The sequence below is a fragment of the Salmo salar genome, chromosome 03, assembly GCF_965601325.2.
Source record: "Salmo salar chromosome 03, fSalSal1, whole genome shotgun sequence".
Classification (NCBI taxonomy): Eukaryota; Metazoa; Chordata; class Actinopteri; order Salmoniformes; family Salmonidae; genus Salmo; species Salmo salar.
The window spans coordinates 97,114,996-97,142,755 of record NC_138293.1 but is presented as its reverse complement, the minus strand read 5'-3'; the positions used below and the strand labels follow the sequence as shown (position 1 = coordinate 97,142,755).

Genomic DNA, 27,760 nt, shown 5'->3' with positions numbered 1-27,760 from the left:
CCACTGTGCTGTGTAGCCAGCAAGGCACTCCCTACCAATGTCTTGTCTGTCCTGTATCACCAAAGATTTTACTGTCCTGTATCACCAAAGACTTACCTGTCCTGTATCACCAAAGACTTTACTGTCCTGTATCACCAAAGACTTACCTGTCCTGTATCACCAAAGACTTACCTGTCCTGTATCACCAAAGATTTTACTGTCCTGTATCACCAAAGACTTTACTGTCCTGTATCACCAAAGACTTTACTGTTCTGTATCACCAAATACTTTACTGTCCTGTATCACCAGACTTTACTGTCTTGTATCACCAAATACTTTACTGTCCTGTATCACCAACGACTTTACTGTCCTTTATCACCAGACTTTACTGTCCTGTATCACCAAAGACTTTACTGTCCTGTATCACCAGACTTTACTGTCTTGTATCACCAAATACTTTACTGTCCTGTATCACCAACGACTTTACTGTCCTTTATCACCAGACTTTACTGTCCTGTATCACCAGACTTTACTGTCCTTTATCACCAGACTTTACTGTCCTTTATCACCAGACTTTACTGTCCTGTATCACCAAATACTTTACTGTCCTGTATCACCAACGACTTTACTGTCCTTTATCACCAGACTTTACTGTCCTGTATCACCAGACTTTACTGTCCTGTATCACCAGACTTTACTGTCCTGTATCACCAAAGACTTTACTGTCCTGTATCACCAGACTTTACTGTGCTTTATCACCAAATACTTTACTGTCCTGTATCACCAGACTTTACTGTCCTGTATCACCAGACTTTACTGTCCTGTATCACCAGACTTTACTGTCCTGTATCACCAAAGACTTTACTGTCCTTTATCACCAGACTTTACTGTCCTGTATCACCAGACTTTACTGTCCTGTATCACCAGACTTTACTGTCCTGTATCACCAAAGACTTTACTGTCCTTTATCACCAGACTTTACTGTCCTGTATCACCAGACTTTACTGTCCTTTATCACCAGACTTTACTGTCCTGTATCACCAGACTTTACTGTCCTGTATCACCAGACTTTACTGTCCTGTATCACCAAAGACTTTACTGTCCTTTATCACCAGACTTTACTGTCCTGTATCACCAGACTTTACTGTCCTGTATCACCAGACTTTACTGTCCTGTATCACCAAAGACTTTACTGTCCTTTATCACCAGACTTTACTGTCCTTTATCACCAGACTTTACTGTCCTGTATCACCAGACTTTACTGTCCTGTATCACCAGACTTTACTGTCCTGTATCACCAGACTTTACTGTCCTGTATCACCAGACTTTACTGTCCTGTATCACCAGACTTTACTGTCCTGTATCACCAGACTTTACTGTCCTGTATCACCAGACTTTACTGTCCTGTATCACCAGACTTTACTGTCCTGTATCACCAGACTTTACTGTCCTTTATCACCAGACTTTACTGTCCTGTATCACCAGACTTTACTGTCCTGTATCACCAGACTTTACTGTCCTGTATCACCAAAGACTTTACTGTCCTTTATCACCAGACTTTACTGTCCTGTATCACCAGACTTTACTGTCCTTTATCACCAGACTTTACTGTCCTGTATCACCAGACTTTACTGTCCTGTATCACCAGACTTTACTGTCCTGTATCACCAGACTTTACTGTCCTGTATCACCAGACTTTACTGTCCTGTATCACCAGACTTTACTGTCCTGTATCACCAGACTTTACTGTCCTTTATCACCAGACTTTACTGTCCTGTATCACCAGACTTTACTGTCCTGTATCACCAGACTGTACTGTCCTGTATCACCAGACTTTACTGTCCTGTATCACCAGACTTTACTGTCCTTTATCACCAGACTTTACTGTCCTGTATCACCAGACTTTACTGTCCTGTATCACCAGACTTTACTGTCCTTTATCACCAGACTTTACTGTCCTGTATCACCAGACTTTACTGTCCTGTATCACCAGACTTTACTGTCCTGTATCACCAGACTTTACTGTCCTGTATCACCAGACTTTACTGTCCTTTATCACCAGACTTTACTGTCCTTTATCACCAGACTTTACTGTCCTTTATCACCAGACTTTACTGTCCTTTATCACCAGACTTTACTGTCCTGTATCACCAGACTTTACTGTCCTTTATCACCAGACTTTACTGTCCTTTCTTAGAGAGTTAGGCTAGATGACCGTTCAATAGTACCTCTCTCATTCTCTGATTCTCTCTGTCCCACGCTCTCTCTCCTTTTGTATTGTGTTGTGTTATGTTGTATTGTATTGCATTGTATTGTATTGTGTTGAGTTGTGTTTTGTTGTGGACTCAACATAGAGCTGTGTACAAATTATAATCCTGTTATTACCTAATTAATAGTCCAGACTGACTGGATCACAGAGAGAGAGACAGGAAGTGCTCTCAGGGTAGGATTCTCAGAACAGGATAACACACAGACACACACACACATCCACAGACAAACATGATTATGTGTGCAGACAGACAGATGGACAGACAGACAGATGGACAGACACGTGTACACTGAACAGGTACACACACACACAAACACAGACGCACCCCGGATCACATCACTACTCTAGTTTATAAGTAATATCAATGGATCTAATGTCTCAAGAGATTAAATGTTTGTGTCGAAATGGAGTGACTTTTGTTGGATAAAACGTTCGTCCCCCACCTGGCTTTATTGTTAGCCAAATGTTATGTTTTTCCAAACAGCAAACTGAAACTTAAGAGTTGTCTGGACCAGGGACATGTTGTGTTTATGCAACTCTATGCAACAAAAGGCTCACAATTGGACAGACAGCAGACGGTTAATGCAAAATAAGAGCCATATAAAGCAATTCGTGACAGGCTTAGTCCTTATCCAACGCTATCAGGCCTCAGAGTGTCTCTGGTCCAGGCTTATGTCGAGCGGCTACTGTAAAAGCAACCAAAGGTCCCTACAGAAGCTTTTCTCTTAACATCTAGGCTACAGCTGTCCATACATATGCCAACACATTCTTTAAACAAACTTTCAGACTGACCAACCGACGATAAAATATGTAATAATAATTTCTGAATAGCCTACTAGAAAATTTACTTTATTGTTTTTTGGTTTTGCTGGCTCCCGTTTCATTCCGTAAGAGAAGAGAGGGCCATAAAGAAAGATGTTTTAATCTATTGAAGTCGGTGACGTTTTAGAACGTTGGAACGACGATCCGTTAACTGCGCGCGGTATTAGAGGGCTGCAGGCAGATGATCATGTGGCTCGAGCGAAAGGAAGACCCCTGCGCACGGAGCGGCTGAGAGCGGGCTTTGGTGGACTCCCGAAGGGGGGATGAAATAGAATTCAACGGTGCCTGGCGACCGACCGACCGACCGTCGACTGAACTATTGGAGTCAAAATGCCAACGTTTTCTGTCATGTACAAAGGAGCAGTTATCATTAGCAGGTAAATTCCCGTGAAGAGAGGAAGAGGGAGCGGAGCAGGTGGTTGTGAAAGAATGATGATGTGCTTTACAAAGCCGCTTTTTACCTTTTTGAACACTTGCCCACGTTTTTTTTTATATAGGAATACTAGGCTATTATTGAAACAGTTGATGACCAGAATGTAATTTGTTTCTTCTGGTTTAGGCTGTCAATTTATTGAAAACTGATTTTAAAGCGCGCCTTTGAATCATGCGTTTCAAAGCTGCTGTCCGTTACTCGTGAGCATGTTGACATGTTCAAAGGATTGTAAATCTCCACCGCAGATGCCCGATAGATAACAAATTCTGTTTTGATAGTGAAATTCACTGTAGAATACATTCATTTTTTGTTGTGAACACAATATATAATGTAGTCAAAACAAATGTATTAGAAAAATACAATTTTTTTTGCAGTTTTGATCAATTCCAATAATGTTTGGAGTTGTGTTGCGAGGCTAATTTGTTGTTGATAAAGAACAAATGTAATACTAGTATATTTTACCCAGTGTGTAGTCTATCTTTAGTATATTTTACCCAGTGTGTAGTCTATCTTTAGTGTATTTTACCCAGTGTGTAGTCTATCTTTAGTGTATTTTACCCAGTGTGTAGTCTATCTTTAGTGTATTTTACCCAGTGTGTAGTCTATCTTTAGTGTATTTTACCCAGTGTGTAGTCTATCTTTAGTGTATTTTACCCAGTGTGTAGTATATCTTTAGTGTATTTTACCCAGTGTGTAGTCTATCTTTAGTGTATTTTACCCAGTATTATTACACTACATTGTAGCCTGTTATGGATGCATTTGGGAAGTTAATGCCAAAACCCAGTATTATTGTATTATTTTGACCCTCTGTTAGACATTTGCTATGTAACAACAGTTAGTCCAATCTGACCTGAAACGGAACCAAAAAGGAAATCAGGATTTTAGTCTTAACTACCCCAAATCTCCAAATGAAAACGTTGAAAGGAGAATTAGTGGGGAATTTGGCAAGGCTGTTCAACGTGTTTACTTTGCAGTCCTGGTGCCAATATGAGCTGATTTCACAGAGAGAATAGACAAAATAGAAAATATAGCCAGAATAGAGAGGGATTGGTGGCAATAATACAACAAATGGTTTCCTAAATGGTGCGTTTGGACTCTCTGTCCAATGATGGGCTACAGCTACAGTAGTTGATACTGGACTGAGTCTGAAGCCATGGGTTCTGGCTAAAGATATTGGCTAGCGATATTGTGTGGTTTTATTACTATGCGTCAAGGTTCCACAAGGAAATATGAAATCACTTTTGTTGTGACATACAGCAGATCCAAAACATGTGGGAAGAACCATTCAACCATAAGAATAACACTCCTGTTGTGGACGTCAGAGAAGTACAGGATCTGTCCATGTCTTCTGCTGTGTGATTAGTGTACCGTGTTCCCCTCCTCTCTCAGATGATTATCAGACAGCTTTCTAGTCAATGGACAAAGACAAATCTGCTTTGTTTCTGTGTTGATTTGGGTTGTCATTTGGTGGCTACAGATAGTGTTTGGTTTATCAGTTGGGTCACAACGGTGTAACAAGGGTTAACAATTTGGTTCATAGTAGACCAGGGTTCTCCAACCCTGTTTCTGGAGAGCTACTGTCCTGAAACCTACAGGAGGGTGGCTTTCCAGTAACAAGGTTGGAATTAAAACCTACAGGAGGGTTGCTCTGTAGGAACAGGGTTGGAGTGTAAACCTACAGGAGGGTAGCTCTCCAGGAACAGGGTTGCAGTTAAAACCTACAGGAGGGTAGCTCTCCAGGAACAGGGTTGGAGTTAAAACCTACAGGAGGGTAGCTCTCCAGGAACAGGGTTGCAGTTAAAACCTACAGGAAGGTAGCTCTCCAGGAACAGGGTTGCAGTTAAAACCTACAGTAGGGTGGCTTTCTAGGAACAGGGTTGGAGTTAAAACCAACAGGAGGTTAGCTCTCCAGAAAAAGGGTTGGAGAGAATCTGTAGTAGACCAACAATGTTTGGGAATCACAGGGATTCCCCTCCTCTTAATACCATAGAAGTACGATGATGGAGCAGTGTCTAGTATATTTGTATCTATGCTGTATTCTTATTACCAGATGGCTCAGTGTCTTGTATCTTTGTATCTACAGTTGAAGTCAGACGTTTACATACACCTTAGCCAAATACATTTAAACTCTGTTTTTCACAATTCCTGACATTTAATCCTAGTAAAAATTCCCTGTCTTAGGTCAGTTAGTATCACCACTTTATTTTAAGAATGTGAAATGTCAGAATAAGAGTAGAGAGAATTATTTATTTCAGTTTTTATTTCTTTCATCACATTTCCAGTGGGTCAGAAGTTTACATACACTCAATTAGTATTTGGTAGCATTGCCTTTAAATTGTTTCGGGTAGCCTTCCACAAGCTTCCCACAATAAGTTGGGTGAATTTTGGCCCATTCCTCCTGATAGAGCTGGTGCAACTGAGTCAGGTTTGTAGGCCTCCTTGCTCGCACACACTTTTTCAGTTCTGCCCACACATTTTCTATGGGATTGAGGTCAGGGCTTTGTGATGGCCACTCCAATACCTTGACTTTGTTGTCCTTAAGCCATTTTGCCACAACTTTGGAATTATGCTTGGGGTCATTGTCCATTTGTAAGACCCCATTTGCGACCAAGCTTTAACTTCCTGACTGATGTCTTGAGATGTTGCTTCAATATATCCACATAATTTTCCTCCCTCATGATGCCATCTATTTTGTGAAGTGCACCAGTCCCTCCTGCAGCAAAGTACCCCCACAACATGATGCTGCCACCTCCGTGCTTCACGGTTGGGTTGGTGTTCTTCGGCTTGCAAGCATCCCCCTTTTTCCTCCAAACATAATGATGGTCATTATGACCAAACAGTTCTATTTTTGTTTAATCAGACCAGAGGACATTTCTCCAAAAAGTACTATCTTTGTCCCCAGGTGCAGTTGCAAACCATAGTCTGACTTTTTTATGGTGGTTTATAGCAGTGGCTTCTACCTTGCTGAGCGGCCTTTCCAGGTTATGTCGATACAGGACTCGTTTTACTGTGGATATAGATACTTTTCTACCTGTTTCTTCCAGCATCTTCACAGGGTCCTTTGCTGTTGTTCTGGGATTGATTTGAACTTTTTACACCAAAGTACGTTCATCTCTAGGAGACAGAACGCGTCTCCTTCCTGAGCGGTATGACGGCTGCGTGGTCCCATGGTGTTTATACTTGCGTACTATTGTTTGTACAGATGAACGTGGTACCTTCAGGTGTTTGGAAATTGCTCCCATGGATGAACCAGACTTGTGGATGTCTACAATTTTCTTTCTGAGGTCTAGGCTGATTTCTTTTGATTTTCCCATGGTGTCAAGCAAAGAGGCACTGAGTTTGAAGGTAGGCCTTGAAATACATCCACAGGTACATCTCCAATTGACTCAAATTATGTCAATTAGCCTATCAGAATCTTCTAAAGCCATGACATAATTTTCTGGAATTTTCCAAGCTGTTTAAAGGCACAGCCTCTGACCCACTGGAATTGAGATACAATGAACTATAAGTGAAATAATCTGTCTGTAAACAATTGTTGGAAAAATGACTTGTGTCATGCACAAAGTAGATGTCCTAACCGACTTGCCAAAACGATAGTTTGTTAACAAGAAATTTGTGGAGTGGTTGAAAAACGAGTTTTAATGACTCCAACCTAAGTGTATGTAAACTTCCGACTTCAACTGTATGTTGTATGCTTAATGCCACATGGTTCAGTGTCTAGTATCATTGTATCTATGCTGTATTCTTACTGCCACATGGTTCAGTGTCTAGTATCTTTGTATCTATGCTGTATTCTTAGTGCCACATGGTTCAGTGTTTGTGTCACTCCTCTCCACTCAAATATGTTAATCAGAAATGTCTAGTCAGTGGACGAAGATGGCTGCTTTGTTTCTCTATTGACTTGGGTTGTCATTTGGTGGAGGTGGTAGTGGGTTGATGTTCTGTTAAACTTTTAAACCCACAGCTCTAAGACTCTAAGAATCAATGCTTTGGTTCTAGAAGAGCAGAGCAGACTGAATGTTCCAGCCTCCAGGTGCTGAAGTGGTGCTCTTTATCTTCATAAAGGTCCTCTATTAGGCCTGAATAGATAATACAATCTGCAGTAGGCCTATAGTAGAGAATTGTGATGAGGTTTATCTTCATCAGGTAAAGGTCCTCTATTAGACCTGCATACTACCAGAAGTACTCTACCATTCATCAACACAAAACTACTGTTTTTTCTTCTTCTCAATGCTCTCCTAAAAAACACATACCTCCTTATGACTTCCTTCTTTCCAAACATTCACTTTCTATCCCTAAAGCCAACGTTTGGTCTACCCACGTTCACCAACGACTTCAATACTCAACCCTCTAATGACAGTGGCTTGCTTGGTTCATTTGTACAACCTCTCATTGTCTTAGTGACAGGAGTCTTTTGTCCTCTGTGACGTGTCCATGGAGCCGCTCACGCTGAAATATTGATATTCCCCACTGCCCCGGGGGGCTGAATCAGAAGGCTAGATCCCATACCCCGAGAGATTGTGCAGATTGTCATTGCTTACCAGTACCTCCATGGTTCACACAGCAGCTCTATACCAGCTCTACCGAAACATACAATAACACCATATAAGACCTCAAGAACACTACAAGAACACCACAATGAGAAATATTTTACTGTGTTAGGGCCTATCATTCATAGTTTGTGTATGAATATACTCAATGGAAATAGGTTAAATACTTTGTCATTTTTTTCATTGATAGTTTTGGAATAATATACTGTATATACAGTCAGGTCAATCATTATTGACACCCTTGATAAAGATATACAGTAATGACTGTATAAAGTAAATAATTAAAATACTGAGGTATATTGTATGCTCAAATATTCTTATAAATAAAGTAGTCAAACGTTTAGTATTTGGTCCCATATTCCTAGCATTCAATGATTGCATCAAGCTTGTGACTCTACAAACTTGTTGGATGCATTTGCAGTTCATTTTGGTTGTATTTCAGATAATTTCTTCCCAATAGAAATGAATGGTAAATAAGGTATTGTGTCATTTTGGAGTCACTTTTATTGGTAAAAAGAATATAATGTTTCTAACCACTTCTAAATGAATGTGGATGCCAATAGAGAAACACAGGTGAATTTAGACGCAAATTCACCTGTGTTTCTCTATTGGCCTTTTGTGCTTTACTCTGTAACTTTCTCAATGATCATTATTCACGAGGTATTCAGAATAATCCGTAAATCATGGTAGCATCCACATTCAGACAGACAGTACCTGGTTTTCCTTTAGGATTTTGCCTGTGCTTATCTCTATTCCGTTTATTTCTAAACCTAAAAAAACTCTAGTCTTTACCGAAGATAAGTATACCCATGAATCAAATCAAATTATATTTGTCACATACAACAGGTGTAGACCTTACCATGAAATGCTTACTTAACCAACAATGTAGTTCAAGAAATAGAGGTAAGAAAATATTTACTAAAGAAACTAAAGTAAAGAATATGATGCAGCCACCACCACCATGAAGAGTGCTACTCATTGATGTGTTGTGTTGGTTTTGCCCCAAAAATAACGCTTTGTATTCAGGAAAAAAAGTTAACTTATTTGCCATACTTTTTTGCAGTACTTTTTTTGTGCCTTATTGCAGACATGATGCATGTTTGTAATATTTGTATTAGTATTGTGGAGTAACTACAATGTTGTTGATCCAGCCTCAGTTTTCACCTATCACAGCCATTCAACTCTGTAACTGTTTTAAAGTCACCATTGACCTCATGGTGAAATCCCTGAGCGGTTTCCTTCCTCTCCGGCAACTGAGTTAGGAAGGATGCCTGTATCTTTGTAGGGACTGGGTTGTATTGATACACCATCCAAAGTGTAATTAATAACTTCACCGTGCTCAAAGGGATATTCAATGTCTGCTTTTAAAAATGTTTACCCATCTACTAATAATGTAGGTGCCCTTTGCGAGGCTTTGGAAAACCTCCCTGATGTTTGTGGTTGAATCTATGCTCGACATTCACTGCTCAACTGAGGGACCTTATAGATAATTGTATGTGTGGGGTACAGAGATTTACCAGTCATTCAAATGTAATTATTGTACACTGACTGAGTCCATGCAAATTATTATGTGACTTGTTAAGCAAATGTTTACTCCTGAGCTTATTTAGGCTTGGTATAACGAAGTGTTTATTGGGTTATTGACTCAAGACATTTAATCTTTTCATTTTTAATGAATTTATAAACATTTCTAAAAACATAATTCCACTTTGACATTATGGGGTTTTGTGTGTAGATCAGTGACACAAAATCTCAATTTAATCCATGTTCTGATTGGCCAGTGAGGGGCCAAGCATCGACACACCTACAACTTATTTACTCATCAAAGCTCAGCCCTTGTAAGGGCTGTCTTCAGGAATGGACCAAAATGCAGCGGAGTTAATATTCATCTTTCAATTTAATTAGAAAGAACACTATACAAAACAAAAACAAGGAAACTGACAGCCAATAGTCCTGTCAGGTGCAACCACACTAAACAAGAAACAATTACCCACAAACCCCAGTGACAAACAACTCCTACATATGTGACTCCCAATCAGGAACAACGATTCCCAGCTGTTCCTGATCAGGAGTCACAAGACACACACCAGACTGCCACGTCCTGACCCCCAAACTACTACACCAGCTCCATCTGCTGGTCAGGACAGTACCCCCCCCCCTCAAGGTGCAGACCCCAGAATGCACCTAACCACAACAACAAAAAACCACCAACAAACAAAATCCCCAACAAAACCCTAAAACAGTAACCCTAAACAATAAGGGAGGGAAGGGAGGGTGGCTGCCGTCAACGACGGCACTGTGCTACACCCTCCCTCCCCAACCCACCTATCCTGGAGGCGGCTCAGGCTCTGGCCGTTCCAGGCAGTCTGGGCAGTCTGGCAGCTCGGGGCAGTCTGGGTAGTCTGGGCAGTCTGGGCAGTCTGGGCAGTCTGGCAGCGCGGGACAGTCTGGGCAGTCTGGCAGCTCGGGACAGTCTGGCAGCTCGGTGCAGTCTGGGCAGTCTGGCAGCTCGGGGCAGCTCGGGGCAGTCTGGCAGCTCGGGGCAGTCTGGGCAGTCTGGCAGCTCGGGGCAGTCTGGGCAGTCTGGGCAGTCTGGCCGCTCCGGCAGTTCAGGGCAGTCTGGCCACTCCGGCAGTTCAGGGCAGTCTGGCCACTCCGGCAGTTCAGGGCAGTCTGGCCACTCCGGCAGTTCAGGGCAGTCTGGCCACTCCGGCAGTTCAGGGCAGTCTGGCCACTCCGGCAGTTCAGGGCAGTCTGGCCACTCCGGCAGTTCAGGGCAGTCTGGCCACTCCGGCAGTTCAGGGCAGTCTGGCCACTCCGGCAGTTCAGCGCAGTCTGGCCACTCCGGCAGTTCAGCGCAGTCTGGCCACTCCGGCAGTTCAGCGCAGTCTGGCCACTCCGGCAGTTCAGCGCAGTCTGGCCACTCCGGCAGTTCAGCGCAGTCTGGCCACTCCGGCAGTTCAGCGCAGTCTGGCCACTCCGGCAGTTCAGCGCAGTCTGGCCACTCTGGCAGTTCAGCGCAGTCTGACCTCTCTGGCGACTGTTGACTGGCGGGCAGCTCTGACGACTGTTGACTGGCGGGCAGCTCTGACGACGACTGTTGACTGGCGGGCAGCTCTGACGACGACTGTTGACTGGCGGGCAGCTCTGACGACGACTGTTGACTGGCGGGCAGCTCTGACGACGACTGTTGACTGGCGGGCAGCTCTGACGACGACTGTTGACTGGCGGGCAGCTCTGACGACGACTGTTGACTGGCGGGCAGCTCTGACGACGACTGTTGACTGGCGGGCAGCTCTGACGACGACTGTTGACTGGCGAGGCTGGGTTGACACACTAGACTCCTGGTGCGTGGTGCTGGTACTGGGCGTACCAGATTGCGAACACGCACCTCCATGCTAGTGCGGGGAGCTGGCCTGGGGCTCCATTCTTGCCCCGCAAAACTCCCCTTGTGCCCCCCCCTAAAAATTTCTTGGGGGTGCCTCCTGGTTTCCCTTACCTCGCCAGCCTTCTTCCGCTGCTTGGTCCTTTGTTGGTGGTAATTCTGTAAGGGCTGTCTTCAGGAATGGACCAAAATGCAGCGGCGTTAATATTCATCTTTCAATTTAATTAGAAAGAACACTATACAAAACAAAAACAAGGAAACTGACAGCCAATAGTCCTGTCAGGTGCAACCACACTAAACAAGAAACAATTACCCACAAACCCCAGTGACAAACAACTCCTACATATGTGACTCCCAATCAGGAACAACGATTCCCAGCTGTTCCTGATCAGGAGTCACAAGACACACACCAGACTGCCACGTCCTGACCCCCAAACTACTACACCAGCTCCATCTGCTGGTCAGGACGTGACAGCCCTTTCGCGCCACGTCCCGGTCTTGCACTCATAATTCCCGCTATGAAAATAGCTAAAATATCTCTGACATCCCCCCGGACCTATAGCGCTACAGCCAGTGCTAATATTGAAAATAAAAATCAAATAGAGCCCTATGGTGAAACCTGCACCAGCCTAATGATGCTCTAGTGGCCTGGGGGTGTTCTGGAATCTGTGAAACCAGGAAATGTGTGTACTGTGTAATGGACATTTATATTGGTTACTGTTCTGGGGTATGGTCAGTTAGTTTGTTTCTTTGTTATCAAACCTTGGATAATCAATGTAAAGCTGATGTTGGTGATTCACTTTGTTTCATTTTCTCTTCCCCTTCTCCGTTCTCTTTTTCCTCCTCTCCTCTCCTCTCCTCTCTCCTCTCCTCTCCTCTAGGACACTAATGGGTCCGTATGGGGTAGATCGTGCCGTTCATGAAATAGAATTTACTGACTGTGAGAATGGACTGGGTAAGTCTGTAACACATTCTATTATAGAACACACCCACAACACACCCACAACATACTCGCAACCTAACAAATTCTATCCCACAACACACTCCGCTAGCTACAGCACTGACCAGTGGTGTAGTGGTGCTTGGAGAAGTGGGTATACTCACATTTTGACGAAAATTTCCCAAACAGCCCATTCTATTTACTGACTGTGAGAAGGGACTGGAAAAGTCTAGAACACATTCTATTTACTGACTGTGAGAAGGGACTGGAAAAGTCTAGAACACATTCTATTTACTGACTGTGAGAAGGGACTGGAAAAGTCTAGAACACATTCTATTTACTGACTGTGAGAATGGACTGGTCTGGGAAAGTCTAGAACACATTCTATTTACTGACTGTGAGAATGGACTGGACTGGAAAAGTCTAGAACACATTCTATTTACTGACTGTGAGAAGGGACTGGAAAAGTCTAGAACACATTCTATTTACTGACTGTGAGAAGGGACTGGAAAAGTCTAGAACACATTCTATTTACTGACTGTGAGAAGGGACTGGAAAAGTCTAGAACACATTCTATTTACTGACTGTGAGAAGGGACTGGAAAAGTCTAGAACACATTCTATTTACTGACTGTGAGAAGGGACTGGAAAAGTCTAGAACACATTCTATTTACTGACTGTGAGAAGGGACTGGAAAAGTCTAGAACACATTCTATTTACTGACTGTGAGAAGGGACTGGAAAAGTCTAGAACACATTCTATTTACTGACTGTGAGAAGGGACTGGAAAAGTCTAGAACACATTCTATTTACTGACTGTGAGAAGGGACTGGAAAAGTCTAGAACACATTCTATTTACTGACTGTGAGAAGGGACCTTCTAAGTGCCTTCGCCATTCTGTTCTACAACACACTAGTTAAGTACAGTCTAGAGCTGACATCATCATGGAACAGTAGAACCACAGAATTAGAATGAACAACGTTGCTTTAACAGGACATGTATGTTCTAATCATTCTCATTATATTAGTGCAGCATATACAGTGGGGGAAAAAAGTATTTAGTCAGCCACCAATTGTGCAAGTTCTCCCACTTAAAAAGACGATAGAGGCCTGTAATTTTCATCATAGGTACACTTCAACTATGACAGACAAAATGAGGGAAAAAAAATCCAGAAAATCACATTGTAGGATTTTGAATGAATTTATTAGCCAATTATGGTGGAAAATAAGTATTTTGTCAATTACAAAAGTTTATCTCAATACTTTGTTATATACCCTTTGCTGGCAATGACACAGGTCAAACGTTTTCTGTAAGTCTTCACAAGGTTTTCACACACTGTTGCTGGTATTTTGGCCCATTCCTCCATGCAGATCTCCTCTAGAGCAGTGATGTTTTGGGGCTGTCGCTGGGCAACACGGACTTTCAACTCCCTCCAAAGATTTTCTATGGGGTTGAGATCTGGAGACTGGCTAGGCCACTCCAGGACCTTGAAATGCTTCTAACGAAGCCACTCCTTCGTTGCCCGGGCGGTGTGTTTGGGATCATTGTCATGCTGAAAGACCCAGCCACGTTTCATCTTCAATGACCTTGCTGATGGAAGGAGGTTTTCACTCAAAATCTCACGATACATGGCCCCATTCATTCTTTCCTTTACACGGATCAGTCGTCCTGGTCCCTTTGCAGAAAAACAGCCCCAAAGCATGATGTTTCCACCCCCATGCTTCACAGTAGGTATGGTGTTCTTTGGATGCAACTCAGCATTCTTTGTCCTTCAAACACGACGAGTTGAGTTTTTACCAAAAAGTTATATTTTGGTTTCATCTGACATTCTCCCAATCCTCTTCTGGATCATCCAAATGCTCTCTAGCAAACTTCAGACGGGCCTGGACATGTACTGGCTTAAGCAGGGGGACACGTCTGGCACTGCAGGATTTGAGTCCCTGGCCGCGTAGTGTGTTACTGATGGTAGGCTTTGTTACTTTGGTCCCTGCTCTCTGCAGGTCATTCACTAGGTCCCCCTGTGTGGTTCTGGGATTTTTGCTCACTGTTCTTGTGATCATTTTGACCCCACGGGGTGAGATCTCTCGTGGAGCCCCAGATCGAGGGAGATTATCAGTGGTCTTGTATGTCTTCCATTTCCTAATAATTGCTCCCACAGTTGATTTCTTCAAACCAAGCTGCTTACCTATTGCAGATTCAGTCTTCCCAGCCTGGTGCAGGTCTACAATTTTGTTTCTGGTGTCCTTTGACAGCTCTTTGATCTTGGCCATAGTGGAGTTTGGAGTGTGACTGTTTGAGGTTGTGGACAGGTGTCTTTTATACTGATAACAAGTTCAAACAGGTGCCATTAATACAGGTAACGAGTGGAGGACAGAGGAGCCTCTTAAAGTAGAAGTTACAGGTCTGTGAGAGCCAGAAATCTTGCTTATTTGTAGGTGACCAAATACTTATTTTCCACCATAATTTGCAAATAAATTCATAAAAAATCCTACAATGTGATTTTCTGGATTTTTTTTCTCATTTTGTCTGTCATAGTTGACGTGTACCTATGATGAAAATTACAGGCCTCTCTCATCTTTTTAAGTGGGAGAACTTGCACAATTGGTGGTTGACTAAATACTTTTTTTCCCCACTGTACATGCAGAGTGAACACATGTTCCTTCCATGTTCTGTTAGTCTGCTGGATAGTGATGAACACATGTTCCTTCCATGCTCTATGAGTACTGGATCTATACTGTAGGTTAACCTGTCACAGATCTATGTGTACTGGACCTATACTGTAGGTTAACCTGTCACAGATCTATGAGTACTGGATCTATACTGTAGGTTAACCTGTCACAGATCTATGAGTACTGGATCTATACTGTAGGTTAACCTGTCACAGGTCTATGTGTACTGGATCTATACTGTAGGTTAACCTGTCACAGATCTATGTGTACTGGATCTATACTGTAGGTTAACCTGTCACAAATCTATGTGTACTGGACCTATACTGTAGGTTAACCTGTCACAGATCTATGAGTACTGGATCTATACTGTAGGTTAACCTGTCACAGATCTATGAGTACTGGATCTATACTGTAGGTTAACCTGTCACAGATCTATGTGTACTGGACCTATACTGTAGGTTAACCTGTCACAGATCTATGAGTACTGGATCTATACTGTAGGTTAACCTGTCACAGATCTATGAGTACTGGATCTATACTGTAGGTTAACCTGTCACAGGTCTATGTGTACTGGATCTATACTGTAGGTTAACCTGTCACAGATCTATGTGTACTGGATCTATACTGTAGGTTAACCTGTCACAAATCTATGTGTACTGGACCTATACTGTAGGTTAACCTGTCACAGATCTATGAGTACTGGATCTATACTGTAGGTTAACCTGTCACAGATCTATGAGTACTGGATCTATACTGTAGGTTAACCTGTCACAGGTCTATGTGTACTGGATCTATACTGTAGGTTAACCTGTCACAGATCTATGTGTACTGGATCTATACTGTAGGTTAACCTGTCACAGATCTATGTGTACTGGATCTATACTGTAGGCTAACCTGTCTATGTAGATCAAGTGGCAGGAAAACCAGGCTAAGAGCAGAGGACAGTGCAGGGTTTTGTACATGTCCATAGACAGACTGAAACAGACAGACTGTAGATAACAGTTAACAGTGTTTTGGAGCTAGTCTGTGTGTGTGTGTGTGTGTGTGTGTGTGTGTGTGTGTGTGTGTGCGTGCACGTGTGTATGTGTAGTAGAGAAGTGAGACATGTGGTGTGGCTTTAACCACTGAGCTCTGTCCTGCCAGGATAATGACAAGAAGAACAGTTGTTTACTACAGTCGTCCTCAGTTCACTCCCCGGACAGCACAAGGCTACAGACACATCACACACACATTACACATGTAACACACACATTCACGTAGGCACACACATTCACTTATACACACACACACATTCACTTATACACACACACACACACACACACACACACACACACACACACACACACACACACACACACACACACACACACACACACACACACACACACACACACACACACACATATATTCACGTATGCACACACACATTCACGTATGCACACACACACACATATGCACATTCACATATGCACACACACACACATATGCACATTCACATATGCACACACACACACACACACACACGTATGCACACACACACACATTCACGTATGCACACACACACACACGTTCACATATGCACACACACATTCACATATGCACACACACACACACACACACACACACACACACACACACACACACACACACACACACACACACACACACACACACACACACACGGTGTTCTAAAAGTCCTCCCACTAAGATATCATGGTCATGGTGAATAGGCATGGTAAATAAGATAGTTGTCCCGACACAGCAAAACATAACACCCTGGTTGATGTATAGACACATGTTGTTAATCATATCCCGACTGTCCTGAACTTGGTATGCAGACACACAGTTGTACAAAATGGAGTCGGCACCACCAAGCCTTAGGAGTCCTGCCTTCTGTGTCCATTCGTCTGTAGTGGACGCTCTTATCCAGAACGACCCACAAGTAAAGTGCATTTAGAGTTCACCTCCTCTTCCTCTCTTTAGAGTTGACCTCCTCTTCCTCTCTGTAGAGTTCACCTCCTCTTCCTCTCTGTAGAGTTCACCTCCTCTTCCTCTCTTTAGAGTTGACCTCCTCTTCCTCTCTTTAGAGTTGACCTCCTCTTCCTCTCTGTAGAGTTCACCTCCTCTTCCTCTCTGACCTCCTCTTCCTCTCTGTAGAGTTCACCTCCTCTTCCTCTCTTTAGAGTTCACCTCCTCTACCTCTCTGTAGAGTTCACCTCCTCTTCCTCTCTGTAGAGTTCACTTCGTCTTGATGTGTCTGAGTCCTGTGGTCTCTACAAGCTGTTTCATCTCTAATATTATGGGATGTCTCATCCTGGGAAGAGGAAGTAAATGTCACTGACACCCTGACAGAACTACACCCTGACAGAACTACATAATGACAGAACTACACCCTGACAGAACTACACCCTGACAGAACTACATAATGAGAGAGAAAACACCCTGACAGAACTACACCCTGACAGAACTACACAATGAGAGAGAAAACGCCCTGACAGAACTACACCCTGACAGAACTACATAATGACAGAACTACACCCTGACAGAACTACACCCTGACAGAACTACACCCTGACAAAACTACACCCTGACAAAACTACATAATGAGAGAGAAAACACAATGACAGAACTACATAATGACAGAACTACATAATGACAGAACTACACCCTGACAGAACTACATAATGACAGAACTACACAATGAGAGAGAAAACACCCTGACAGAACTACACCCTGACAGAACTACATAATGACAGAACTACACCCTGACAGAACTACACCCTGACAAAACTACACCCTGACAAAACTACATAATGAGAGAGAAAACACCCTGACAGAACTACATAATGACAGAACTACACCCTGACAGAACTACATAATGACAGAACTACACCCTGACAGAACTACATAATGACAGAACTACACCCTGACAGAACTACATGATGACAGAACTACATAATGACAGAACTACACCCTGACAGAACTACACCCTGACAGAACTACATAATGACAGAACTACACCCTGACAGAACTACACCTACACCCCGACAGAACTACATAATGAGAGAGAAAACACCCTGACAGAACTACATAATGACAGAACTACATAATGAGAGAGAAAACCCCCTGACAGAACTACACCCTGACAGAACTACACCCTGACAGAACTACATAATGACAGAACTACATAATGAGAGATAAAACACCCTGACAGAACTACACCCTGACAGAACTACACCCTGACAGAACTACATAATGACAGAACTACATAATGAGAGATAAAACACCCTGACAGAACTACACCCTGACAGAACTACACCCTGACAGAACTACACCCTGACAGAACTACATAATGAGAGATAAAACACCCTGACAGAACTACATAATGACAGAACTACACCCTGACAGAACTACATAATGAGAGCGAAAACCCCCTGACAGAACTACACCCTGACAGAACTACACAATGAGAGAGAAAACACCCTGACAGAACTACACCCTGACAGAACTACATAATGACAGAACTACACCCTGACAGAACTACACCCTGACAAAACTACATAATGAGAGAGAAAACCCCCTGACAGAACTACACCCTGACAGAACTACATAATGACAGAACTACACCCTGACAGAACTACACCCTGACAGAACTACACCCTGACAGAACTACACAATGAGAGAGAAAACACCCTGACAGAACTACACCCTGACAGAACTACATAATGACAGAACTACACCCTGACAGAACTACACCCTGACAAAACTACACCCTGACAAAACTACATAATGAGAGAGAAAACACCCTGACAGAACTACATAATGACAGAACTACACCCTGACAGAACTACATAATGACAGAACTACACCCTGACAGAACTACATAATGACAGAACTACATAATGACAGAACTACACCCTGACAGAACTACACCCTGACAGAACTACATAATGACAGAACTACACCCTGACAGAACTACACCTACACCCCGACAGAACTACATAATGAGAGAGAAAACACCCTGACAGAACTACATAATGACAGAACTACATAATGACAGAACTACACCCTGACAGAACTACATAATGACAGAACTACATAATGACAGAACTACATAATGAGAGATAAAACACCCTGACAGAACTACACCCTGACAGAACTACATAATGACAGAACTACACCCTGACAGAACTACATAATGAGAGATAAAACACCCTGACAGAACTACATAATGACAGAACTACACCCTGACAGAACTACATAATGAGAGCGAAAACCCCCTGACAGAACTACACCCTGACAGAACTACATAATGACAGAACTACATAATGACAGAACTACATAATGAGAGAGAAAACACCCTGACAGAACTACACCCTGACAGAACTACATAATGAGAGAGAAAACACCCTGACAGAACTACATAATGACAGAACTACATAATGACAGAACTACATAATGACAGAACTACACCCTGACAGAACTACACCCTGAAAGAACTACATAATGACAGAACTACATAATGAGAGAAAAAACACCCTGACAGAACTACATAATGACAGAACTACATAATGACAGAACTACACCCTGACAGAACTACACCCTGAAAGAACTACATAATGACAGAACTACATAATGAGAGAAAAAAAAACCCTGACAGAACTACACCCTGACAGAACTACACAATGAGAGAGAAAACCCCCTGACAGAACTACACCCTGACAGAACTACACTCTGACAGAACTACACCCTGACAGAACTACACTCTGACAGAACTACACCCTGACAGAACTACATAATGAGAGAGACAACACCCTGACAGAACTACACCCTGACAGAACTACACCCTGACAGAACTACACTCTGACAGAACTACACCCTGACAGAACTACACTCTAACAGAACTACACCCTGACAGAACTACATAATGAGAGAGAAAACCCCCTGACAGAACTACATAATGAGAGAGACAACACCCTGACAGAACTACACCCTGACAGAACTACACCCTGACAGAACTACATGAGAGAGAAAACACCCTGACAGAGAGAGGGAGGACTTAGCATGTCAAAGAAGTAGAGAGAGAGAGGAGAAAGCGAGAGGAGAGAGAGGACAAGGAGTGAAGGAAGAGCAACTCCAAAACCTGATCCTAGATAATTAACATGCTCCTCTTGCTCCAAACTCAATTAGTGCAAACATATTGTCTGCCTGGAAAGAGCAGACTAGCCCTGAGCTACACAGGTACTGCTCTAATGGATTGATGGTGTGTGTGTGAGAGTGGTGTGTGTGTTTGTTTGTGAGTGTGTGCGGGTGTGTGTGGTGTGCGAGAGAGTATGAGAAAGTATATTCCATTTTGTTATGACTCAAGCGATACCTTTCTGTCCATTCTACAGGTAACTCCCCAAATAAAGGAAACACTTGAATAAATGAGGGCTACATGGTATATTGAAAGCATGGGGTGCTTCCACACAGGAAGTTCCAGACACTTGTAGAGTCTATGCCAAGGCTCATTGAAGCTGTTCTGACTGCTCGTGGTGGCCAAACACTTTATGTTGATGTTTCCTTTATTTTAGCAGTTATCTGTAGCAGCATGCTACATGGAGATTGGAACAGCTAGATAGGGGAAACGGCTCAAGTCGCACAAAATGGAATATAACATTGAGGATAAAGTTTGGAATGACACAATGTCATGTGTACAACATTTAAAGACCTGCATCATTATACTGAGATCTTTGCCGTTTCTAAAAGGATGTTTTTCGGTGATTTTGGAGCCTTTCTTCATGTTTTTTCAGGGGCCCCCATACTACACAACGAGGATCAGGAAGTTATTTGCTGTTTTTGAAAAATGTGTAATCATACAAAAGGTGTTGGGACCCTATAAAGAACATTCTATTGACATCGAAAATAGAGATTTGGTTGTAAAAAACAACAACTTCTCCTTTAATCCATGTATTATAGCCTAACCCCGACACTGGCTGGTCTGACATGCCACCCTATTCACAATATAGTGCATGACTGTTTTGACCAGAACCCATAGCTACAACAGGGCTTACAGTACATATAGGCCTGGGTGAATGAGCGGACAGGAAGTGGGTTTTGATCTGGCTAGGCAGCTGGTGTGTACGTCCTTGGTGCCAGGTCAGGACCCCTGCAGTTTGTTTTGTCTCTGAGGCATCATGCTAAGATGCCTGATGAAACCACCCACTTCTGACCCCCCCCATCCCCCCCACTACCGCCCCCCTCCAGCCACGATCCTCATTCAACCTCCTCCACTATACTACACCCTCATCCGGCCTGATCCAATGAACTAATTGTCCATTAAGCTGTGGAATGTTTAGCAACAGTGGAAGTGGATGAGGCAGATTGATTGTTTGATATATTACAAACATGGCATTCATTCCAATACAGATATACAGATATACTTGTACGGATAGCCAGGGGCATGCTCCAACACTCAGACATAATTTACAAACAAAGCTTGTGTTTAGCCAGGTATTAACCATCTATAGACCCATAGCCAGGTATTAACCATCTATAGACCCATAGCCAGGTATTAACCATCTATAGACCCATAGCCAGGTATTAACCATCTATAGACCCATAGCCAGGTATTAACCATCTATAGACCCATAGCCAGGTATTAACCATCTAAAGACCCATAGCCAGGTATTAACCATCTATAGACCCATAGCCATGTATTAACCATCTATAGACCCATAGCCAGGTATTAACCATCTATAGACCCATAGCCAGGTATTAACCATCTATAGACCCATAGCCATGTATTAACCATCTATAGACCCATAGCCATGTATTAACCATCTATAGACCCATAGCCAGGTATTAACCATCTATAGACCCATAGCCATGTATTAACCATCTATAGACCCATAGCCATGTATTAACCATCTATAGACCCATAGCCATGTATTAACCATCTATAGACCCATAGCCAGGTATTAACCATCTATAGACCCATAGCCATGTATTAACCATCTATAGACCCATAGCCAGGTATTAACCATCTATAGACCCATAGCCAGGTATTAACCATCTATAGACCCATAGCCAGGTATTAACCATCTATAGACCCATAGCCAGGTATTAACCATCTATAGACCCATAGCCATGTATTAACCATCTATAGACCCATAGCCATGTATTAACCAGTGAGCACATAAGCTGGTTGTGGCTTGTACATATCCTGTTTAGTGATCAGGGGGGAATGGTAACATGAGGTGTGTCCTATTCCCTATATAGTGCACTACTTTTGACAAGGGCCTGTAGCACCACATAGGAAATAGGATGCCATTTGGGACACAGGCATACACATACAGCAGCCGCTTGACACACACACACACACACACACACACACACACACACACACACACACACACACACACACACACCCCCCCCTTTTAACCTGAGGCAACCATCAAGTTACCTTTTGTTGTAATTACCATGTTGTAAAGTTCATCGGTGGTTGTTGGCCTGTTACCTGGGCAAAACTTTCCTTATAGTTCACTTCAGTCCCCCAAAAAACTGTTGAGAGTCCAGGAGTGTCTCTGTAGAATATACATACACTCTATGCTGTTAGTACATTGCTTATGTAACCATTATTTAAACTGCAGTGGTATTAGTATGCTAATTTACATTACAAAGGCTTTGTGAAGGGTTACCTTAGTTTCTGTATTTCCTCTAGGCTGTTAGAGACGAGTGCTTTAGTTGTGTAGGTTTTACTCATGTTATATTATTGATGTAAAGAGAGTTGATGTAAAGAGAGTGTACAGAATTCCCACCACTATTGTGACAGCATACAGACATCTCTGCTGTTCTGCACAATGACTGAAGAACAAGGTCAACTCTCCAAACTTCATGAACTTCGGTGGATTGGATTTGTCATTCAATTGGAGCTCTCTACTGTTCTTCCTGAGACAGCTTTCAGCTCAGAGTCATTACTAATCCAGGGAAAGATAGACAGTAGTTAAAAATACATAGGCTACTATTAAACAGCCCTATGTTCTTTGAATCATTAGTAACCCAGTGACAGACAGTAGTTAAACATGTATAGGCTACTATTAAACAGCCCTCTGTTCTATGATTCATTAGTAACCCAGTGACAGATAGACCAGTAGTTAAACATGTATAGGCTACTATTAAACAGCCCTCTGTTCTACGGTGTTCTCCCCCCCCCCCCCAGGGATCAAAGTCATTGGAGGAGTGAAGGAGTTAACGGGAGAGGAGTTTGGAGTCTACGTCAAAAGGATTTTACCTGGTGGCCTTGCTTCAAGTGATGGTAAGTGTCTTTCTATGCAGAAAGAGAACGGGTGGGGATGGCAACAGTAACACAGGTTTTATTTTTTTAAATTTAACCTTTAGGCAAGTTATGTAACCTTTATTTAACTAGGCAAGTCAGTTAAGAACAAATTCTTATTTACAATGACGGCCTACCAGGGAACAGTGGGTTAACTGCCTTGTTCAGGGGCAGAACGACAGATTTTTACCTTGTCAGCTCAGGGATTCGATCTAGCAACCTTTCGATTACTGGCCCAACGCTCTAACCACTAGGCTACCTGCCGCTTAAAGGGATAGTTAACCCAAATTACAAAATTACAAATTGGTTTCAATAGCCTGTAAGCACTCTATGGACACAGTATGACAGCAAGCCATGTTTTGGTTTTGGTTACTTGGCCACTGTTTCAAATTCTAACCTTTTGGCATTTATGGCACAAATCCAATACAAGTCAATGGTACCTATATTAGCATTTTCGCGCTTCATGTCCATATCATCTATAAGTAACTTCACAATACACTTTTAGATACTTTAAGATGATTTGTACATGAAGCGTGAAAATGCTAAAGGTACCACTGACTTGTATTGGATTTGTGCCACAAATCCCTCCATTATAAATCACTGTTTATCATTCAGACAGTAGAAGTATCCCTCCATTATAAATCACTGTTTATCATTCAGACAGTAGAAGTATCCCTCCATTATAAATCACTGTTTATCATTCAGACAGTAGAAGTATCCCTCCATTATAAATCACTGTTTATCATTCAGACAGTAGAAGTATCTTTCCATTATAAATCACTGTTTATCATTCAGACAGTAGAAGTATCCCTCCATTATAAATCACTGTTTATCATTCAGACAGTAGAAGTATCCCTCCATTATAAATCACTGTTTATCATTCAGACAGTAGAAGTATCTTTCCATTATAAATCACTGTTTATCATTCAGACAGTAGAAGTATCCCTCCATTATAAATCACTGTTTATCATTCAGACAGTAGAAGTATCTTTCCATTATAAATCACTGTTCCAGTCCACTAACTGACAGGCCGCTCTGGTCTGTGGCTCTGGTCTGTGTTTCAGTCCACTAACCGACAGGCCGCTCTGGTCTGTGGCTCTGGTCTGTGTTTCAGTCCACTAACCGACAGGCCGCTCTGGTCTGTGGCTCTGGTCTTTGTTTCAGTCCACTAAGCTACAGGCCGCTCTGGTCTGTGTTTCAGTCCACTAAGCTACAGGCCGCTCTGGTCTGTGTTTCAGTCCACTAACTGACAGGCTGCTCTGGTCTGTGTTTCAGTCCACTAACTGACAGGCCACTCTGGTCTGTGTTTCAGTCCACTAACCTACAGGCCGCTCTGGTCTGTGTTTCAGTCCACTAACTGACAGGCCGCTCTGGTCTGTGTTTCAGTCCACTAACCTACAGGCCGCTCTGGTCTGTGTTTCAGTCCACTAACCTACAGGCCGCTCTGGTCTGTGTTTCAGTCCACTAACCTACAGGCCGCTCTGGTCTGTGTTTCAGTCCACTAACCTACAGGCCACTCTGGTCTGTGTTTCAGTCCACTAACTGACAGGCCGCTCTGGTCTGTGTTTCAGTCCACTAACCTACAGGCTGCTCTGGTCTGTGTTTCAGTCCACTAACCTACAGGCCGCTCTGGTCTGTGTTTCAGTCCACTAACTGACAGGCCACTCTGGTCTGTGTTTCAGTCCACTAACCTACAGGCCGCTCTGGTCTGTGTTTCAGTCCACTAACTGACAGGCTGCTCAGGTCTGTGGCTCTGGTCTGTGTTTCAGTCCACTAACCTACAGGCCGCTCTGGTCTGTGGCTCTAGTCTGTATTTCAGTCCACTAACCGTCAGGCCGCTCTGGTCTGTGTATCAGTCCACTAACCTACAGGCCGCTCTGGTCTGTGGCTCTAGTCTGTGTTTCAGTCCACTAACCGTCAGGCCGCTCTGGTCTGTGTTTCAGTCCACTAAGCTACAGGCCACTCTGGTCTGTGTATCAGTCCACTAAGCTACAGGCCGCTCTGGTCTGTGTTTCAGTCCACTAAGCTACAGGCCACTCTGGTCTGTGTTTCAGTCCACTAACCTACAGGCCGCTCTGGTCTGTGTTTCAGTCCACTAACCGACAGGCCACTCTGGTCTGTGTTTCAGTCCACTAACCTACAGGCCGCTCTGGTCTGTGTTTCAGTACACTAACCTACAGGCCGCTCTGGTCTGTGTTTCAGTCCACTAACCTACAGGCCGCTCTGGTCTGTGTTTCAGTCCACTAAGCTACAGGCCGCTCTGGTCTGTGTTTCAGTCCACTAACTGACAGGCCGCTCTGGTCTGTGTTTCAGTCCACTAAGCTAGAGGCCGCTCTGGTCTGTGTTTCAGTCCACTAACTGACAGGCCACTCTGGTCTGTGTTTCAGTCCACTAACTGACAGGCCACTCTGGTCTGTGTTTCAGTCCACTAACTGACAGGCCGCTCTGGTCTGTGTTTCAGTCCACTAACTGACAGGCCGCTCTGGTCTGTGTTTCAGTCCACTAACTGACGGGCCGCTCTGGTCTGTGTTTCAGTCCACTAACTGACAGGCCGCTCTGGTCTGTGTTTCAGTCCACTAACTGACGGGCCACTCTGGTCTGTGTTTCAGGCCACTAACTGACGGGCCGCTCTGGTCTGTGTTTCAGTCCACTAACTGACAGGCCGCTCTGGTCTGTGTTTCAGTCCACTAAGCTAGAGGCCGCTCTGGTCTGTGTTTCAGTCCACTAACTGACAGGCCACTCTGGTCTGTGTTTCAGTCCACTAACTGACAGGCCACTCTGGTCTGTGTTTCAGTCCACTAACTGACAGGCCGCTCTGGTCTGTGTTTCAGTCCACTAACTGACAGGCCGCTCTGGTCTGTGTTTCAGTCCACTAACTGACGGGCCGCTCTGGTCTGTGTTTCAGTCCACTAACTGACAGGCCGCTCTGGTCTGTGTTTCAGTCCACTAACTGACGGGCCACTCTGGTCTGTGTTTCAGTCCACTAACTGACGGGCCGCTCTGGTCTGTGTTTCAGTCCACTAACTGACAGGCCGCTCTGGTCTGTGTTTCAGTCCACTAACTGACGGGCCGCTCTGGTCTGTGTTTCAGTCCACTAACTGACAGGCCGCTCTGGTCTGTGTTTCAGTCCACTAACTGACGGGCCACTCTGGTCTGTGTTTCAGTCCACTAACTGACGGGCCACTCTGGTCTGTGTTTCAGTCCACTAACTGACAGGCCGCTCTGGTCTGTGTTTCAGTCCACTAACTGACGGGCCACTCTGGTCTGTGTGTTTTGGATGTGGTTTCTCTACTTGGTCCCTGAAATGAAGGATTGCAGAAGGTGCAGCAACAGTCGCTGATAAGTACTGCATCTCAAATGGTACCCTATTCCCTACATAGTGCACTACTTTAGGGCCCTGGTCAAAAGCAGTGCACTATGTAGGGAATAGGGTCCCGTTTGGGACACAGTTAACTATTGGGAAATCTGCCTCTATTCCAACCCAAACATGGTGTGATTAAATTGCTTTGATCCCTGTGATTTGGGACAGCTTTCCCACTAATGACCAAAGAAGAGCAATCTCATTATTGTGAATGAAGGCATGGGAAAATCCATCAGACTCAGATATCAGAAAGGTTTGCATCCCAAATGGCACCCTATTCAGTATTTAGTGCACTACTTTTGACCAGAAGCCTATGTGCTCTATGGGTAAAAGTAGTGCACTAAATTGGGAATACAGTGCCATTTGGGACACAGAGGTTTGGAGTGGTTTGGAGTAAAGTGGTTTCACTGGAACAGAGAGTTCCTAGAATAAACAATTATTTATCGGAGGGGTTACTGAGGTTACAACCTTGGGCCATGTTTCATTCCAGAAACTTGTCTTTCTTCCTGTCCTCGTTCGCTCCCTATTGAAGATCTGACAGGACTGGATAGGGGAAAGCAATATAGCGGAAAATGAAGCTGATGAAGATAGCTGTTTCCTTAGGCAGAGAGCAGAGGCTTCGGAAACAGCATCAAGAGCTTCCAGCAGATATATTTTCTATTACAATAAAACCAATTGAAACCAAGGCAGATCTTGTAGTGGACAACATATCTAGGCAGAGTGGGTTGAGCTTCTAATTGCTCGCTTAACTCATATAGCCCTCAGGAAATACAGCTAATTACTACCTATAGCCCTGAGGAAATACAGCTAATTACTACTTATAGCCCTGAGGAAATACAGCTAATTACTACTTATAGCCCTCAGGAAATACAGCTAATTACTACTTATAGCCCTCAGGAAATACAGCTAATTACTACTTATAGCCCTGAGGAAATACAGCTAACTACTACTTATAGCCCTGAGGAAATACAGCTAACAACTACTTATAGCCCTCAGGAAATACAGCTAATTACTACCTATAGCCCTGAGGAAATACAGCT

At 43.4% G+C, this 27,760-nt stretch overlaps 1 protein-coding gene across 2 annotated transcripts in view; it reads left to right on the top strand.

Annotated features, from left to right (window-relative positions):
- The first annotated feature begins 2,985 nt into the window (after positions 1 to 2,985).
- Positions 2,986 to 27,760, top strand: part of LOC106602015 (disks large homolog 1) — a 109,969-nt gene continuing 85,194 nt past the window's right edge. Inside the window, exons 1-3 of one of the 2 annotated variants that reach the window (XM_082972918.1) lie at positions 2,986 to 3,447; positions 12,320 to 12,393; positions 23,246 to 23,341. In XM_082972918.1, coding sequence (XP_082829044.1) covers positions 3,401 to 3,447; positions 12,320 to 12,393; positions 23,246 to 23,341 — 217 coding nt within the window. In that variant the 5' untranslated portion in view covers positions 2,986 to 3,400. The remainder of the gene's footprint in view (positions 3,448 to 12,319; positions 12,394 to 23,245; positions 23,342 to 27,760) is intronic. The other variant, XM_082972919.1, reaches the window with a different exon arrangement.